This window comes from Pinus tabuliformis, chromosome 9 (genome assembly GCF_031772625.1).
Source record: "Pinus tabuliformis cultivar Carrire ecotype Pingquan chromosome 9, CPIR1, whole genome shotgun sequence".
NCBI lineage: Eukaryota > Viridiplantae > Streptophyta > Pinopsida > Pinales > Pinaceae > Pinus > Pinus tabuliformis.
Genome location: NC_142307.1, coordinates 144,436,844 through 144,456,893, shown reverse-complemented (window position 1 = coordinate 144,456,893; position 20,050 = coordinate 144,436,844). Strand labels below are relative to the sequence as shown.

Below are 20,050 nucleotides of genomic sequence, written 5' to 3'. Positions count from 1 at the left end.
CAACATTTGCTACTTCCTTTTATTCAACTGTTCTTGTGAGTTCATTGTTCTCTGCTTCACTGATTTTCCTGGGTATACGCTGAAGATATTCTTCATACTTGTTATTTGATGCTGAGGATGATAATAGATTTTTATAGTATCTGTAAGCCTCCTCCTTTATTTCCTCTTGTCCTCTGACTTTGCCTTCATTATCTTTTATGCTGTCTATTTGATTTTGGTTTCTTCTTATCCTAGTCGTATTATGAAAGAAAGTTGTGTTCTTGTCTCCTGCTTTGAGCCATAGACTTCGCGATTTTATCTGCCACTTTTCTTCTTCCTTTCTATTTTGTCTATACATCTCCCAATATGCTTGTTTTTCTTGCCATATGCTCTCTTGCGTTTCCTCTTGCTGCTCCTTTTCCATTTGGATTTTGTCTATTTTTTTGCTATTTCAAACTTTCTTTTTTGTGTTTCTATATTGTTGATCCTTGCCCAATGTTTTAGCTCTCTCCTCATGGCTTTTACTTTGGTTTCCCAAACATAGCTAGGTGAGCCATTAATTGGTGTTGTCCACACTACAATTATGATTTTTTTTGACTTCTTCTCTGTCGTTCCATGTGGGGCTGAATTTGAAAGGAATTAGGCCAAGATTATCTAACTTCCCAAGGGTGATAGCCATTGGTTTGTGATCTGATGCTATATTGTGGATGATTTTGGATTTTATCTCACTAAACTCATTGGCAACTTTGTCTTGTATTAGGAATCTGTCCAATCTTTCCTTGATGTTATTTTCCCAATTCTTTTGTTGCTCTATGTGTACTTTCCATTACTAGGAGGCATGTCCATTAATTTGCATGCTTCAATAATGGATTCTAACATTTCCCTATAAGGGTCAGCATCGTATTTTCCCCCAAATTTTTCTTCTGCACTCAATACCAAATTGAGATCTCCTCCTATGATTATGCCTCTGTTTTGGTCCTGCATAAGATGATATTTTAGGGTGGACCAACAAACTTCCTTGTCCATGTAATTTTCCATAGTGTGCATATTCCTCCAGTTGCTGGGATTGAGGTTCCTTGATAATTTTTGTTTTTTTGTATCATTGTTTCCATTTCCTTTTCATTTGCCTTTGTCTCCTGGAGCATAAAGATATCAGGTTTCTCTGAAGTTATGATATCTTTCATTGCCTTTTGGCATACTTCCCATTCCTTTGCAATTCGAGGAGAATATAATCATTATCACTTGATGTTAAGGATTGAGGGACCTTTCCCTCTGTTAGGGTGGGCGATTTTCTCCTTATTTTTTTCCAGGAAAGTGTCCATAGGTTGTTGTGTGCCCAGAGCCATTTCTTTTGCCGCTGCTTCATCTCTAATTTCTTTGTTAGTTTTTCTGCCTGCCTTTTTAGGGTGGTCGTGAGAGGAGAGGAGCTCTTTGGAAAGGGTGCGAGTGATTATGCGATCGAAGGAGGAGGGGTGAGGGATTTGGGAGGGGATAGGCGAGGAAGGGGAGGGATTAGAGGGGAAGGGAAGAAGAGTGGGGAGGAAGGGGGAGGTGAGGGGAGATCATGGTCCGCAAGAGAACCAAAGGGATTAGAGACCAATAGATCCGAAAAGGGGGGAGGGATAGAAGACAGAGGGAGGGGAGTTGAGGGAGAGGGGGGGTCTTGAGATGAAATAGGCCTGGAAAGGAAGGAGGAGGGAGAGGAACAAGGAAGGGTGGACGATAGCTGAAGAGGGAGGAAAATCGGAAACATAAGAGGTTTTGGGTTTGGTTGCTGACTTTTTCTTCTTGACCTGCTCCCATTTTGGTTCTTGGTTTCTATTTCTTTTGTTTCTTGATTTTTAGTACATCTATTTGCAATATGACCATATTCATGACATACCTTACATTTGAATGGTATTTGTTCATAGTCTAGTTGTTGGATGTGAATCCAGTTATCCACTTTGATCTTGACTGCTTTTGGAAGTCCTTTCCCTATATTTACTTCTACACATATTCTCGAGCAGGCATGCATGTTTTCCTTTGGCTCACTTCTGTCAATATATTTCCCCACAACATTCCCTATTGCTTTAAAAAATTCATCTCCCTAGCAATGAAGAGGACGATGAGGAAGCCTCACCCATACTAGCACTGCATTTGGCACATACAGCTCTGGATCGAAGTCCGAAGTCCATCTGTTGAGATAAAGCCCTCTTGAATCCATGAAATATGGTCCGTTTTTGAAGATTAAGTCTCTGTCCTCTTTCGTTTCAAAGTGAAAGGTAAAGTATTCTCTTTCGCAAAATTTGATGGAGATTTCCCCATGATAGATGAGGCCCAGTTTCTTTCTACCCATTTGAGGACCGAACAAGGAGAGGGCTAGAGACCAGTGAACTGTCCCACCAAACCTTGCTGAGAGAGAGACAGAGCTGCGCGGCGAGGAAGAGCACGAGGAAGGTTTATTTCAGGCATTTCATCGATCTTCTTAACAAACTTTGATATGGATAGTCTAGGACGAGACGGTCCCAAGGAGGAGAGAAATGAAGCGAAGGCTTCCGCATTTTCTCCTAGCTGTGCTGAAGTTCCTGCAGATGGGGTAGGGATCGAAGCACCCTCAGGAGGAGGCTTCGCTTGATCCATCACGTACCAGGCGAGGGCTGAAAGCCCCAGGAGCAGGAGGCCCCGAGAGCCGAAGGAGGAGGTCGCTCATAGGGTTTGAAAACTTTTGGGCGGGAGCAGAGGTGCTTAAATTCTGAATTCACATTTTTGGGGACAAGAATTGCAATTGGGAAGACAACGAAATTATTTGTAGATATGTGATCTTTGTCTTGGAAGGATAACGAAATATTCTGTCCGTTCCGTTTATTTTCTTGAGCCAGGGGTGTTGTCTGAAAGATAGTGAGATCCTCTGTTTGCTCTTGGTTCGTTTTGAAACAGAAAGGCCACTTTAATAAGGAAACTTTCAAGACATAACCGATTGGAGACATAGGAGCAATGAGATTATAGAACAAGCCTACCTTGAAGGTTTTTCGAGGTACTAACAGATCCGAACCCTACTCTCTAAAGCCAAGTCATTCTGGAAAGGCAACGAAGAAGGGATCCAGTCCTCCGCGGCTTGATTAAATTATTTCGTGGGCCATCGAAAGAAGGAAATTAATGGAAATCTGCGGTCTATAATTCACAAATTTGGTTTGAAGCTCGTAACTTGTAGAGAACCCCGATGCCATCCAAATTCAGTGGGTAGGAAGACACATTTGAATAGGTCAACGGGGGTAATTATCGGAAAATTAGCATTGTTCTGTATCAAAGGTTGACAAGTGGATGCTAGTTCTAACAATAAGCTGAGACCGTAGCAGAATAGTCTCTACAGATTTATTGAAAAACCAACTTCGTTTCAAATCGGTGTTCGCTAGGTTTTTGCGGCCATGTGTGGATGAGCGAATTCCTTTAAGCAACATATGAAGGGCTCAGTTCGTTGTTAACCAAGTTCGAAGTAGTGCGATTTTGTGTCGCGAACCAGTTGGCATCAAAGGCCGAGTACATAAGTTAACGACTTGTGTCAGGAGTTTTGGTTGGACATTAAAATATATTTTCCTTTGAATTATTTGTGCTACGCTTCATTCGTGTGGGGATAGTACATTGCCTTGAATTATTTGTGCTACGTTTCATTAGTGTGGGGACAGTACATTGCCTTTGAATTATTTGTGCTACGTTTCATTAGTGTGGGGACAATACATTGCCTTTGAATTATTTGTGCTATGCTTCATTAGTTTGGGATTATTGCATTGTGGACAAAAGAACTGAATTCATTATATACCATGTTGTTTGCTCATTCTGTCGCTTATTTAAGAAAGTTTGTTTAGTTTGTCACATCAATAAGAGGGTTGATTGTAGACTATTAATTGCATAGAATTATTGTGTACTCGGAAAATTTGGTAAAAAACTTAGCATCTTCATGCACAAAAAGTTTTTCCTAGTATATTACACAATATCATCCTAATATTAATATTAAATATAATTTTTTTTTTTGTCAGTCGGCACCCACGGGGGATTGGAATCGGTGACCTATCGCATCGAGTTCCTTAACAGTGCATTTAATATAAAGTTAGGAGTGCCCCCAACATGTGGTTGACCCCTGTCATGAGTTCTGGCTTACCCACAAACCACAAACCAATCTCAAGACCTGATATGGGTTTACTCCCATCCACCAAGCCATCTAGGTAACAATTATGTTGCTTGCTGGTTTTATAGGAGAACAACCTGGTTGTGTGATGTATCTTCAGCGTAATTATAAAGAAAATGATTTGGCCTACCTTTCTAGGCCATTCCAGCTGTAATCATCTTGTGGAAGCCAACTTTCAACTTTGCACTAGGGCTTCTTGCCCACCGCTGGATCAAGTTTTTTAAGGGGTTAACCAAGTCATACAAGACTCCAATGAGCAACTTTCACTTTGTTCAATGCTTCTAGGCGACATAAAAATAACCATTGCTTTGAGGTAGCACTTTATTATTGTTACTTTGTCAAGCTTTGGGGGTATATTTACGCTATTTGGTTTTATTTAATACATGGAAAAAAATACTGCTTTGCCTTATGTTGGATTGACCACTTCTAGACAAGATAACCATCATGATTGATGATCCGAATTGGATCATTATATTGTTTGTCATCCATCTCGATGCATGTGGAATGGAAAAAGTGGAGGAATCAACTCACGAGGCCGTTTTTACTGGCAGCACCTAGTTTGGCGAAACGAGGTCTAAAACCTTCCAGGAGCGTCTTGAGGCATCAAACGACATTTTTTGCGGGTAGAAATTTGTCGTGTTAGCCAGACACCTTTTCATGCTATTCTACACATAGAGACCTTTCCAACGATGTAAGAAGCGCGTCAATCAAAGTCCGTATGCAAACGTTATGCCACTTAGAATTTGACCTACCAGTTTTCACACCTATAGTTTGGGAGGATGCCGCTTCAGCCCCCATTATTCATGGAAAAGGCGCTAGCCACATGTTTATGATGTAAAAGTCTCTAGAAGAGTCTATTTTGTAACTCTAGTTAAGAGTTGTAGTCAAATTTAACCACTAGTAGGCTATCAGGTTGTGTTGTAACTAGGCCACTAGGAGGAAGAGGCATTCCATTCTTTCGAGAGCATTTTGTTCCATAGCTGAGCAAAGATAGCCAGAGAAATAGGACGTAGAGCACACAAAGAGGATCTATGCATTACAGTAGCCCATGGGCCACAAACATTACTTCTTTGTACCTGCAACCATATTTCCAGACAAAAAAAAAAGAGCGAATCAACCTCACCTTCCCTCTGGGTTTTCTCCCGAAAGAGTTTCCTAGAGAGCATATCTTGTGTCTTATGTGTGTGTGAGGTTATTTTGTCGTTCTCTACTTTTTTGTATAATTTCCATTTGCATGCATTCACTAATTATAGTTAAATCCATAGATCTTAAAGTTTAATAAACTGTAATAGTGTAGAATTTTTAGAGTTTTAATATAATATTATTAGATCTGTTGTGATGAACTGTCCAGTGGAATATCCACGACAGTTTACGAAGCATTTGGTATCAGAGCGAGTTTCTTTGGGTATTTTGTGGAGATTGCAGGGATTTAGATCAGCGGGGCGAAAATCATAAAACCCTAATCATGGATGACGAATTTGTAAACGAACCTCGTGATCCTGTAGAGGTGAGGTTTTCGCGGCTCGAACAACAAGTCACAGTTATAAACCGCAATGTAAACCTCCTCATGGCGGCCCTAAGCAATAAGCTAGGAATATTTGGAGAAGATCAACCTAGTTTGAATGCCGTGAATCAATCCATGTTCAAAATGGAAGCAAAAGTTGATATCAAGTCGTACCACAACGATATTGACGCTCTGAAGTTTAGCCACTAGTTGCAGCAACTGGAAGTTTATTTTAGCGTCCATTAGATCGAGGAAGGGAAAAATATCTCATTCGCATGACTGAAATTAGAGGGCCATGCACTGACTTGGTGGGAGAGCCACATGGAAACCTTGAGGTTGGAGGGAGAACCTCCAGTGACTAAGTGGGAGGATTTCAAAACCCTCATTAAGTTACAGTTTTATCCCATTGGATATGTGTGTTGAAGAAAGTGTAACTAGGTTTGGTCTTCATAATGACATGATCTTTGTAAATGATGCAATAAAATAGAATAAATTATTTTTTTTGTATGCCTTGCTACATGGGTTTCATGAGCAAGAATTGTCATTAGGTCAAAGACTTCTTCTTGATGTCTTTAGGATTTATTAATAAAGTCAAAGAGTCAAGTCATGTATAAAGGAGCTCTTTATGAGCCTATGTAAAATGTATTCTAGCCTAGAGAAGCCCTCCAAGACCAAGATCAATCCTCCAAAAGCAAGCACAAGAAGTTTGCAAGCAAAACGATAAGGAGATCATCATGTCAGCCTCAAAATTGAATTAATTAGCTAAATGGCAGTCACGTCGGCTCAATAAATAGACGTGTCGTTTCACACTTTCAAGTCGGCTTGAATATATGGATGTAACCACTATAATTACCCAGTCAGGGTCAGCGCAAAAGGCAGAAGTGAACTCGCATCTCTCTGAAGTTTTCGGATGGGTACAAGGTCTGAGATCCGTATTAAAGGAGGGCAGAACAGTCTCTGCATGACGATGGTGATTATAGTAAGTAGCCACAGTCTAAAGACTTCGCAAATCCTTGAGATCTCTGCTCTTTCGAATGGTACCACAAAGGTACAGTCTTGGCATAATTGTGACAAGTAAAATCTCGGTGGATATCACAGTGAAAAGGATTCAGACCTATCTCCTAGCAGCTTCGACATATATGTATCTCGGTGATCTCACAACAACATACTATCTCGACATTCATTCTAGACGCAGTCACATACTTGGTGATCATTGTCTCAACATATTAAATATAGTCACAGTCTTGATATATTTGTGATAAGGAAGGATCTCTGTGATACGTTCTCATACACAGTCTTGATCCTGGCATAGATGTAATCATGGTAGTTATAGGATTGTGATTTTGATCTCGATATAACTTTCATATGTCTCGATGGTATAACAATGATCTTGGTGCAGCAAGGTGTAGGAAAGATGCAATAGTAAATGATCTCGGTGGTACTGTTGTGAAGGTCTTAATGTTGCAGCAATGGTGACCTCAATAAAGGTACATCAATGATGATCTTGGTGAAGGAGCAACAAGGATGATCTCAGTGAACGTGCAATAGTAGCGTGATGAAATAAGTATAACAACAGTGATGATGATGATCTCAACAGTGACAGAGAAAGGGATTGATGTCTTGGTCTTGGAGTGGCAGAATAGGTCAAGGGTCATGGTCTTGGTATTTGTCAATTGGAATCTCTATAAGAAGAATTTTGTGCGGGTTTTCCTCTCCAAGAGGGAGAGGTTTTGACCCTAGCAGAAAGCCAAATATCTTGTGTTCTTGTCTCTTTGTTTTTGATAGCAGTTTGATGAAGTAATCACACACACTATAATAATAAGAAGATCAAGCTAAGAAAAATTGCAAAAGAATTTCACAATTTGTTATCATGCTAAGAAGAATCACTTTAATTAAGATTGCTCTAGATTCTTTAATAATGTGAAGGACTAATGGATCCGGTGGCATTACTTCAGGCAAAAGCTGGGCCAAAGTATGCAGGAGTACAACATAGAATTCAAAAAGAAGGTTATAATGCTGAGTATCTCTCCAAAGAACCCAGATGTACTCGTCAAGTATTTCGGGGGTTTGCACTGCCATCTGCATGAGCAAGTGATGTTGTTCAAGCCCAAATCGGTGGACAAGACTTGTGTACAGGCACAATACCTGGAGAACATAGGCCTGAAAAGAGCACAATCAAGTGGGTCGAAGCAGAAGGAGCAACAGGAAGCTTCTAAGCAGGGAAAGAAGAAGCAAAAAGGGGGAAAGGATAAAAAGATGACAACCATAGCACACCAGTGCAAAAATCCTAGCAACCATAGCAACATTGATGGCCATACAGAGGAGAAGTGTTGGAAGTTGTATCCAAAGCTAAACCCAAAGAACAAGAAAAAAGATAATAAGAAGAAGAATCTTATGGCCACTAATTTGGGCAACCAAGTTGATAGCAACTCATATGTGTATGAGAAGATCGTCTATACATCTGTGCAGAAGGAGGTGAGTCTGAGTAGCCTTCAACAACAGGAAGAGAAAGAAATGACCAAACTCTTCCATATAAAGATACAGGTCAAGAAGACAAAGATTGATGCTTTGTTTGACTGAGGATTGCAGACGAATCTCATTGCAGCAGAGCTGGTCAAGAAATTGGGGTTGGAAGTTTGTGATCATCCAAACCCATATCCACTGGGATGGGTAAATAAGGATGCAAAGTTGAAGGTAACATGATAGTGCAAAATTAGATTTGCTATCAATGCTGATTTTATTGATGAAGTAGATCTTGATGTGGTCCCCCTTGATGTATGTGGAGTCGTGTTTGAGAGTCCATATAGGTACATGCGTGATGCAATAATCATGAGGAGAGCTAACCAGTACCAGCTCATCAAGGATGGAAAATCGTTCATCATTAATGCGCACAAAGGCAAGTCGAAAATTTCAATGGTAAGTGCCAAACAAGCCAAGAAATTGATCAGTTCCAGGAAGAAGTATGTTTTATTGTTTTTAAGAGAAATTCAGTCTGAAGAGGAGTCAATAAGAGGCAAGGCATCCCTAGAGGGGTGTACTAAGAAACAAAAACAACAATTGGAGTAGTTGTTATAGGCATACAAGGATGTGTTTCGAGAGCCTAAAGGGTTATCACCTAAGAGAGAAGTGGAGCACGAGATCCAGCTATTGCCAGATTCCCCATTGCCAAATATTGGGTTGTACATGCAGTCTATTATAGAAGCAAGTGAGGTGAAAAAACAATTGTAGCAACTACTGGAACAGGGTGTCATTTGACCGAGTACATCACCATGTGGGTCACCCATCATCATTTTGCCAAAGAAGGATGGGACTTGGCAGATGTGTATAGATTACAGGGCGTTGAATAAATCATGCTCAAGAATAGATACCCCCTGCCCAGGATAGACAATCTGCTAGATTAGTTGCAGCAAGCAAAGTATTTCACCACGCTCGACTTGAAGTCTAGATATCACCAGGTTCGAGTCAAAGAAGAAGATACATGGTAATGCACCAGATATGTTTATGATATTAATGAATGATATACTGCGCCCTTTTATAGATTCATTTGTTATTGTCTATCTGGATGATATACTAGTATATGGTGCTACCTAGGAGGAGCATAATTCACATCTGATGCATGTGCTAGAAACATTGAAGAAGCACTAGTTGCTAGCAAAACTCAAGAAGTGTGATTTTGCGCAGTAGTCTTTGGTGTATCTCGAGCAGGTGATTGTTGGAGGAAAGCTGAAGATAGATCCTTCCAAGATGGAGGCCATCATGAAATGGCTAGTGCCTACTTATGTTTATGAGGTCAGGAGTTTCATTAGGGCAGCATAGTACCTGAGGAAATTCATAGCCTCATTTTTAGCGGTAGCAGCACCGCTCCACGCCATAATAGCAAGTGGCAAGAGTTTCCAGTGGGGAAAAGGTCAACAGAAGGCTTTCAAGGAGCTAAAGAGGAAGACCAATCAAGCACCAGTTCTGGCATTACCAAACTTGCAGCGGACCTTTGAAGTGGAGACAAATGCGAGTGTGTATGCTATGGGAGCTGTCTTGATGCAAGGAGGAAGGCCCATTTGCTACCATTTTGAAGTATTTCATGGGGTAGTTCTTAACTACCCTACCTACGATAAGGAGCTCTATGCCATGGTGCAAGCTGTGAAGAAGTGGAAGCACTATCTGATGGGAAAGGAGACAATAATCCACACAGATCACCAACCGTTACAATACTTGCAGGCTTAAAGTAAGCTACAATAGACCAGGCATTACAAGTGGATGGGGTTTTTACAACAGTTTCATTTGGTGATCAAGTATAAGAAGGGCAACACAAACAAGTTGGTCAATATGCTTTCAAGGCCACCCACATCAAAGATTACAACTTTGAGGACTCTTATGCACATGGAGCCATTCACCCATGATGCATACAAAGAGACATATTCAGAAGATGAGAACTTCAAGGAGGTGTATCAGTAGTTGCAGAGTCAGAGTCGTGCACGATGGCGACAACACCGTTGACTACCATATCCATGATGGGTTACTATACAGGTTGGATAATTTATGTGTTCCTAAAGGTGAGCGTTTGCATCTGATTAGAGAGGCTCGAACCTCCAAGGTTGTAGGGCACTTTGGTGTGGGGAAGACAGCAGCTAACTTGCAGAGGTATGTGTATTGGCCCAAGATGCAAGAGCAGGTAGCTAGGTTCATAAGAGGATGCATGCTTTGTTGTACCAACAAGCCTAGCAATAGGAAACAAGGTTTGTATCATCCCTTACTTGTACCTACTCGTCCTTGGGAAAGCATTTCCATGGACTTTGTGGGAGGTTTACCGACAACCAGGAAGGGACATGACTACCTGTTCGTGGTAGTTGACAGGTTCAACAAGATGTGTGTTCTGATGCCCTATAAAAAGACCATCAACGAACAAGAAGCATCAAACTTGTTCTTTGGACAAGTTTGGGTGCACTTTGGGATACCAAGGAGCATCATTTCAGACATGGATACAAGATTTCTCAATGCATTCTGGACTACATTGTGGGAGAAGATGGATACAAAGTTGAAGAGATCTACAACATTCCATCCATAGACAGATGGGCAGACATAAGTAGTCAACAAGACTTTGGTGCAACTTCTGAGGGGATACAACCAAAAGCATCCGAAGACCTGGGATGAAAATCTGGTATATATACAACATTCTTATAACATAGCCGTTGACACTTGTACATGAAATTCCCCATCTGAGACTTGTTTTGGATATTTGCAACCTTCACCTTTGGTATTGCATATGGGCAGCAAGGAGGAGTGAGGGAAGAGCTTACAGGAGATGCTTTAAGGGCTGAAAAATTTATAGAGAAGATCAGGCAGATCCATCTATAGGTACAAGAAACACTGTAGAAGTCGCAGGAGAAGTATAAGGCCAGGCATGATCAACACAGAACAGAGAAATCATTCAAGGTGGGAGACAGAGTATGGTTATAGTTGAACAACGAGAGGCTGCAGGGGCCTGGTAAGAAAGTCAAGGCTCTTAGGTATGGTCCCTTTGAGATACTAGAAAAAGTGGGTGATAATTCTTATCGAATCGGTTTACCACCATATATGCGCATTTACTCAGTTGTGAATGTAGAGAATTTGAAACTCTATGAGCTTTCCATGCTAGATCAGGAAGAGGAACAGGTCTTACCTTCTGTGGAAGATTTGCCACCAGACGCTGAGGTAGAGTTGACAGAAGATACAGTTTTGCAATAGATGTCCAAAACTACAATACAGGGGCAGCGTGACCTTTGACAGATCGGGTTGAAGGGACAACTTTTGAGCAAAGTTAAATGTTACCCCATAGAGAAGATGGAGGAATTTTTTCTCACCTCATTTAGTGAAAGCTTTTGGGGATCAAAAGCCTCCCAAAATGGGGAGGTGTGATTCAAAATGGATCATTATATTGTTTGTCATCCATCTTGATAGATGTGGAGTGGAAAAAGTGAAGGAATTAACTCATGTGACTGTTTTTACAAGCGGGACTTAGTTTGGCGAAACGAGGTCTAAAACCTTCTGGGAGCGTTTTGAGGCTTCAAACAATGTTTTTTGGGGGTAAGACTTTGCTGCTTTAGCGTGACACCTTTTCATGCTATTTTACACACAGAGACCTTTCCAACGGTGTAAAAGCGCGTCAATCGGAGTTCGTATGCAAAAGTTATGCCACTTAGAAGTTGGCCTTCTTGTTTTCACTCCTATAGTTCGGGGGGATGCCACGTCAGCCCCCATTATTCATGGAAAAGGGGCTAGCCATGTGTTTGTGATGTAAAAGTCTTTAGAAGAGTCTATTTTGTAACTCTAGTTAAGAATTGATGTAGTCAAACTTAACCAAAAGCAGGCTATCGAGTTGTGTTATAACCGAGCCACTAGGAGGAAGAGGCATTCCATTCTTTCGAAAGCATTTTGTTCCATCGCTGAGCAAAGATAGCCAAGAGATATAGGAAGTAGAGCACACATAGATGATCTGTGCAGTGTAGCAGCCCACGAGCCACAAGCATTATTTCTTTGTACCTGCAGCCATATTTCCAGACAGAGAAAGAGAGCGAAGCGACCTCACCTTCTAGCTGGGTTTTCTCCCGAAAAGGTTTCCCAGAGAGCATATCTTGTGTCTTATGTGTGGGTGAGCTTATTTTGTCATTCTCTACTTTTCTGCATAATTTCGAGTTGCATGTATGCACTAATTACAGTTAAATCCACAGATATTAAAGTTTAATAAAATAATGTAGAATTTTCAGAGTTCTAATATAATATTATTAGATCTGTTGTGACGAACTGTCCAATGGAATATCCACGACAGTTTATGGATTAATTGATGACGCAGGATAAACCGCCTAAAGGCAATTTCCATGACTTTCATAATAACTTTACATGAGCCTGTGGGTTATGGCCCACCTATACAAATCGAAAGTGTTTACATTGGTGGGTTTTAGCCCGACCAATCACCAAACAACGCTTTAACATATAATCCGCCAACGAACGCCGACCTCACTTGAATGCACAAAACCGGACTCCAAATAAAATAAGCTCGCGTCCATACACTTCTTGGGTCCGCTCAGCAATTGAATAGCAATTGAACAACAATTGAACAACAACCGGTCCCAGGTTGACTTTTCCTTTTTTCACAAGCGCTTCACTCTACGCCGTTGATCTTACCATTCAATCCGACGGTCGTTGATCCACCCGATCAACAAACCCAATCGCCATCCTCCACCGTTTGATCAAGGCACGCTTGATCTAACGGTCAATAGTGATACCACATGAGAAACTTGTGCGGCACTTAACCACCCTTATGGAGCCGATAAGGATTATAAACCTTGGTCTCTAAAAGTTCGGGTTTGACTTTGAAGTTAAAGTCCGATCACTTTACTGACCCGATATCCATTGGATATACAAGGTCATCAGATCTATGGCCTGCGGGTCTTCAACCAACACACGGATTAAACACAACTTAACCTTCGCAGTTGACTGTGACGTTAGTGTTTGAAATTTAGATCGACGGCTAGGATTTAGTACGGGGCTTCAACCACGATCAAGACACCCACACTCCTATTCCCCGCAGTCTATTCCTCCGCCATTAATATCCTGTGCCTCTCTGCTCTTGACACGATGACTTTAACAACATTCTTCTCCAAGCATATTTCCCATGACATCGAATTCAACATTCGATTTCCTTCCTCTGACCCTGTTCTGATCCAAGCTATGAAACTAAGGATCCCAACACGCAATTCTGGATACCTTCTAACATTGTTCCATATTCCTTCAACTTACAGCTCCAATCCAATCCTCAGTTACACATTTCACCTTGGCTTGTTTCACTTTGGCTCCAATTCCTCAGGAACCAGACTTCCATGATAAATCTTCATGCCGGTTTATAACATTCCAACTCCACACACGCAGATCTTCCCATCTGTTGTTCCAGCAGATTATAACACAATTTCTGCTTTCCTTTGGCACTCAGATTAAATTCAACGTGGATCGTTGAATGTTACTCCACTCCACCTTGCAATCAGACTTCATCTCCGGGTTTGCTACACAAAGCATTTAATTCTGATGATCCACACAACATCGTGCTCTTTCCCCCTTATTGATACCATATACAGGTCTAGCGTAGGGTCAATGCTACCCTTTGGCTTCTTTATTAGTGTATCTACACCCTCCATAATCATGCGATTATCTCCAATAGTACTGGAACGTTTCACCGTGATCATAATTTGATCTCCGCTTGGCCATATCTTCTCTTCTTATCTGTGCTTAGGTCCTCTGTGAATTCTCCTCGAATTCATAAAGGAATTCTTCTCGGCCTTCTGTCTTTGGTTCCTTTTTTCTGCGTGACTCTTCTCTTTATTTCACCTTCGGATTCTGCTCCTGCAACCTATGTTACGCAGAATAACTCAAGATCATACACAATCTATATCTCAATTACTCAATACACACATAAACTTAGAATCGAGTTGTTTGTATTAATAAACAAGTATTTACATAAGAGTCTCTCTCTCTGGCTTGATATTCTAATCAGTGGCCTCTGTTTTCCTACCTGCCATAGGCTTACAATCAAACCTCTAACTCACAACCTCTAGCTACTAACTTGACTTGACTAACTCTTTCTCTGCCTTTTTGGCTTACATTTATACAAAAGGATTCTACAACCAATTCCTGGTTTAGATCCATATCCTTCTCAACAAAATCCTAAAATCTTTTCCTTATCTCTAAGGATCCTCTCTAATCCACAAAATCATGAACTAACTCCTAATCTAAGATTTACAATTAATTCTCAAATCTCTCAACTATCCTGATTCTCTCATGTTCCCCTACATTCGAGAACATTTACAAATATCCTCACAATATTTAATTAACTCCTATTCTAAATGTCTCACCTAAATCACTCAAAATATCTAAAATTACATGAATTAAATACTTAGGAAAACCACTCTTTTGAAAACACAAGACCACCTAGATTCTACTAAATGTACACATTTTCAGAACCATGATACTCCTGCATCAATTGAGCTGGTATCAAGCTTACTATCATGTTAACTTGAACTCGCACGCCCAAAAATCATCATACATTCTAACTTCTAAGCCTCTAAGGGACCTTGTATTCAACTACTTCCTTAGTCCTGGAAAAGTCATGCACACTTGGACATTTCCAGTTGTAAATTTGCAGGCATCATTAAATTTGCAATCAAAACTCAATGTTCCTTCTGTTTTTTATACATCATTCGCTAAGGATATGTTTCAGAATTAAGAGAAAAGTCAGATAATACATGTGGAGTACCATTACAACAGAAACTACTTTTCTAGGCGACTTCATAATATTTGAACTCTCAATGTTATTATAACAGAACCTACTTTTCTGGGCAACTTTATAATTTCTGAACTCAATATTATTATAAGTCATAACCTGCTGCAGGCAACCTTTCCTCAACAACAAAACCAGACTATTTCTCAGATTTTGCCTCTTTCTTGTCTGGTCACAATTTCTGTTTTGTTCTGCACTCTGGCATGCTTGAATTTCAATAAAATCTAAAGCTTCTTTATTAAATATATAAATCTTAGAAATATTTTTCCTTTTTTTATATATATATTCGATTTTCTGCTTCTTCTTGTGGGGCAATAACTCCAATCAACTCTGGACGAGGCTTGCCTTTTCCTTAATGATCACAATCACAGGCTCTAGACTGGTATCACTTTATTACCATGCATAGTTTTATAGGGTGCATACACAATAGCATAGGCACATAAATATGGAGAGAATAAAAAATGACTTGGCAGATTAATGCTGCAGCAAATATATCATTGGGACCTGAGATAGGCTACCCATATACACCTATCCCCTCTCAAGTTAATCATCTCGTATTACATCATATTTAGACCCTTCATACGGCTATGTTGGTTTAACCACCGGACCCTCACACTAACACTTGTTATCGCATTTGGTCACATGTCATACTAACATTAACATAAACTTCTAACATAATACAAAACTACATTATCTTATGTAGGAGCTCGCTGTTTGCTCCAGCGAAATTAGCATCTGCACTTTATGGGGCGGATAGAAGTTAATTACACGATCATATAACTTTTTGAAGTGAGGGTCATTATCTGTGGCAAAATATATGTTAAAAATTGTATATTTGATCAATTTTATCTTCTTAGCTTTATATTTTGTTTCCTTGTCATGCTTGTTAGTTTTTCTAGTTATTCAGTCTGCATGCAGGTCATTTGATAAACTGCCCACAATGCTTTAAGCTTCTTACTGGTGGTATTGAATTGTTTATTTTTGTGATATTGAATCGTTCATATTTGTGTTAGCTGTATCTCGTGTCATTATACAGTGATCCAATATGTGGGGATATGGTGTTACATGCACATCATAGGGTTGACTGCATCAGAAATTATATCTGATTATTCATTAATCTGGTTATGATAATTTCCTGATTGTTGTTCTTTTCAGGTTGACCTTGATCCTTATGGGTCACCTTCTATTTTTCTGGACTCTGCAGTACAGTCAGTTGCGGATGGGGGGATGTTAATGTGCACAGCAACTGATATGGCAGTGCTTTGTGGGAATAATGGGGAAGTTTGCTATTCAAAGTAAGAAACTTTGAATTTTTTCCTTTTGCTGTGTTCTTGATTTTATATTTTTATAAGCAAATTTCAAAATATTTTATTGAATACAAGTTCAAAACTTTTCTCAGATTGAGGAACTAATACAGCTCTAATATATCAGATATGGTTCATATCCTAGCCGTGCAAAGTATTGTCATGAGATGGCTTTAAGGATTCTTCTTGCTTGTATTGAGGTATGTATTTATTAGTGTGATTAGATTTATTTTTTTCCTGTAATGTAAATACTTTTCTTACTTTCCTAATTCATTTTTCTTAATATGCAGAGCCATGCTAACCGCTACAAACGCTACATTGTCCCAGTTCTGTCTGTTTCAGTAGATTTTTATATTCGTGTGTTTGTACGGATATTCACGTGCGTATACTCTCTTTCAAACAAGATTCCCATCCTTTTGTGCATTAATTCAAGAGCATCATTTATAATGGTAACATTAGTTTCTATTTTCTATGTATATTTCCACCTCATTGAACTTTCTTTAGTGATTGGATTGGATGCTCCGACGAGTACAGAACCTTATCTTACAACATTGATTGGGTCTTCCTCTGATAGCCATAAAGATCTAACCTTCTCTGTGTGCTTGTAGGTCTGCAAATGCAATGAAAAACACACCTCTGAAATTGTCTTATGTGTACCAATGTGTTGGATGTGATTCATTCCATTTGCAGCCTCTAGCACGAACTGTCAACAAGGTATGCTTAACTTGCCATTTTAAAAGAGATGGAGATAACTCTTCAATTTTTTAGGCACAAAATAAACTGCACAGAAGCTTCAGACCTTCAAATGTTTTTAGAAACCTGTTTTAGCAATGTACACCAAAGTAATGAAATCATTTTTTAAAAAACTGTGTTGTAAAATATATGCAAGTTTAGTCTTGCTTCAAATTTAGCTGATACTTGCAACCCATGGCCTTGGTATGCTCAAGAATAACAGTGTACGATATGCACCTGGTTGTGGCCCAGTTGTTCCTCAAGAATGCAGTGATTGTGGAAAGAAATTTAATATGGTTGGGCCCATATGGTCTGCCCCAATTCATGATCCTGACTGGGTTTCGTCCATATTATCAAATGTTGTTGCCCTCAAATCTCGCTATCCTGCATACGACAAAATATATGCTGTCTTGACCTCGATTTCTGAGGTAAGGATCTTTTCAGTCAGCAATGAAGCATAACATGTAAAGTTAATATTGATTTGCCACCGTATACAATGGTATAATGCATAAAACTTACAATGATGTGATAAATGTGGGCAAGATAGCATTCCCTTTGTTTGCATTTTATTTGGAAGGTTCATTTCTCAAGTACATGTGATCATATCACAGTATTTATCCATACCGTACCTGGATGGCATTTGGTGATTTCTATTTTCCATTTCTTTTTTATACATTATATTATTAGCATGGACATTATTTAGCCTTTACCTTTTTGCAGGAGTTACAGGATGTACCGCTTTACGTAAGTCTCCACAGTTTATGTGCAACGTTAAAGTGTACTTCTCCATCAGCAGTCATGTTTCGATCAGCAATTATAAATGCAGGATACCGTATTTCAGGAACTCATGCAAATCCACTTGGCCTGAAGACGGATGCCCCAATGCACATTATCTGGGATATTATGCGCTGCTGGGTACCTAAAAATTTATTGATTTTCTTGATTTGTTCGATCTTTAGGCATTAGTTGGGACTTAGACTATATATAACGTGCCTTTTTTGGTTCTTAACAGTGCACTTCTGCCTGCATTGGAATATTTTGAATAAACACGCTTTTGTTCTAAAAGCAATTTTGTAACGTTTGTTGAATAGTAAGTGTACATATAATTTACTAACATTTTGCTGAACCTTCAGATTAAAATGCATCCAGTGAAGAGTCAATCCCCTGATCAGCCCGGAAGTGTCATCCTTGCCAAAGAATCTAATTTGAAGGTCTGCCGAATGTTTATATGCAGTTTACTTAGCATGCTATTTGCTGTTAACATTTATTGATACTGTTTTCTCGGATTTTTGGCTAGGCAAATTTTGCAAGGGCACAAGCTGCCCTCAGCAAAGCACAGAGTAAAAAGGTTGCTCGTTTTCTTCCCAATCCTGAAAATTATTGGGGACCAAAGCCCAGGGCTGGTCGCCGAATTACAAAAAAACATGCTTCTCTGATGGGGCCTGAATTTATCAATAATATATCTCACCAAACGGAGAATGGGTTGCCCGAAGCAAAGCGGCAAAAGTTGGAGGAAAATTTTGATCAACAACACTCTTGAAAAGGCCTATGAGTTAGATGCAACTGTCTCTTGGCAGAAAGTGAAATGCCTTTAAAACAGATTGCTAGTGAGTAGTCTCAGCAGTTTTATGCTGTTTTTCCGTAATGATATAATGGTCATTTCCTTGACAGTTCACTGTACGTTGACAATGAGTAATTGTTTAGAATGCTTAAATATATATTTTCCATGTAAATTGGGAACACTGACGGTCTTTGCAAGTGTATGTATGTTGCAGAGAAACAATGTATTTACTATTTATCCTTTTGTACCGGAACATTCTAGTTAGGGAGAGAGTTTGGATTCTGGGATATATGGGCACTGGAGTCTGGACTGAGGGTTCTAGTAACACTCTTGATATCCTTAAAAACTATTATAGTGTTTGGGGGATGACCCCCATTTAAAGTGAGATTAATTGTTTCTAAATCAATTCAAACTGATCACTTAATGCCATTTTCCATTGATTTCTCTAGAATTTCAGTGTACCGTTCTGATTTCATCCTTCGGAGCACCATTTTGCACTGTGATTTTTGACTTTAGTTTGATTTGTGTTTCACACTGTTATTAGGACTTTTTCGAATTATTGTACGCCCAAACGTGCCATTGTGCAAATATTGTCGGAGAGAAAAAGTTGGCATGTGGGGAGAGGCACTGCTAAGATACTTCGCAAATTGGGTGAAGTGAATTTTAGTTGCAGTTACACATGGATTTATCCCTATTTTATGCATATTTCAGGAAAATAATTGGAACATTGTGGTGGAAATATGAAGATATTTTGATCGCAAATTGGGTGGAGTGAATTTTAGTTGCAGTTACATATGTATGATGGACTTGTGCACATTTTATGCATGTTCCAGGAAAACAAGTGTAATCTTGTGATGGAAAATATTAAAGAACGTATGAAAGTAGTGAGAGAGCGATGCCATCAGAGATTTATCTCCCACATCGTCCAATCTAAAAATTCAATACTGGAAACTCCCATGCCCAAAACATCAACGTAAATGAGGTTCCTTGTCTAATATCATTATGACTGTAGGATCTGCTATCCTACCCTTAATTTCAATTTCTTTTCCCTATATAGATTGGACCAGTAGACTGTAGGACCTGCTATCTTGCCCTAAAGTTCAATTTCTTTTCCCGACATAGATTGGACCAGTATGGACTTACTGACATGTTTGATATCAATAGAAGAGGATGTCAATATGTGTTGACTAGGAGAAAATAGTTATAATATAATAATAATAGTGATAATATTATTAGATTGGCCCACCGTGCTTAGAATAGATGGTGATAGGGTGTTTTGTTAAAAGAGTCTATGGGGAAAAGATCATTGGTTCGAAATTCTGTGGGCAAAAATCCAGCATGCTAAAGGCTGGTGTGGTCTAGGTCGGGTGTGATCCCCAAGTGATTTTGATTGCTTAGATGCCTCTTGGTCGCGGCTACTCAAGCCACAGATCAGAGGTGCCAGTTATCTTAAGATTCACATTACTTAATAAACAAAAAGTAAATTATTAGATCAATAAAATGT

General features: G+C 39.5%; 1 protein-coding gene across 1 annotated transcript in view; it reads left to right on the top strand.

Moving 5' to 3' along the window:
- Positions 1–18,997, top strand: part of LOC149147520 (tRNA (guanine(26)-N(2))-dimethyltransferase 2-like) — a 46,326-nt gene extending 27,329 nt beyond the window's left edge. The window contains exons 5-12 of the mRNA XM_089445779.1: positions 16,105–16,244; positions 16,381–16,453; positions 16,544–16,632; positions 16,862–16,967; positions 17,201–17,413; positions 17,706–17,900; positions 18,119–18,196; positions 18,283–18,997. Coding sequence (XP_089301905.1) covers positions 16,105–16,244; positions 16,381–16,453; positions 16,544–16,632; positions 16,862–16,967; positions 17,201–17,413; positions 17,706–17,900; positions 18,119–18,196; positions 18,283–18,525 — 1,137 coding nt within the window. The 3' untranslated portion in view covers positions 18,526–18,997. The remainder of the gene's footprint in view (positions 1–16,104; positions 16,245–16,380; positions 16,454–16,543; positions 16,633–16,861; positions 16,968–17,200; positions 17,414–17,705; positions 17,901–18,118; positions 18,197–18,282) is intronic.
- The last annotated feature ends 1,053 nt before the right edge of the window (positions 18,998–20,050 follow it).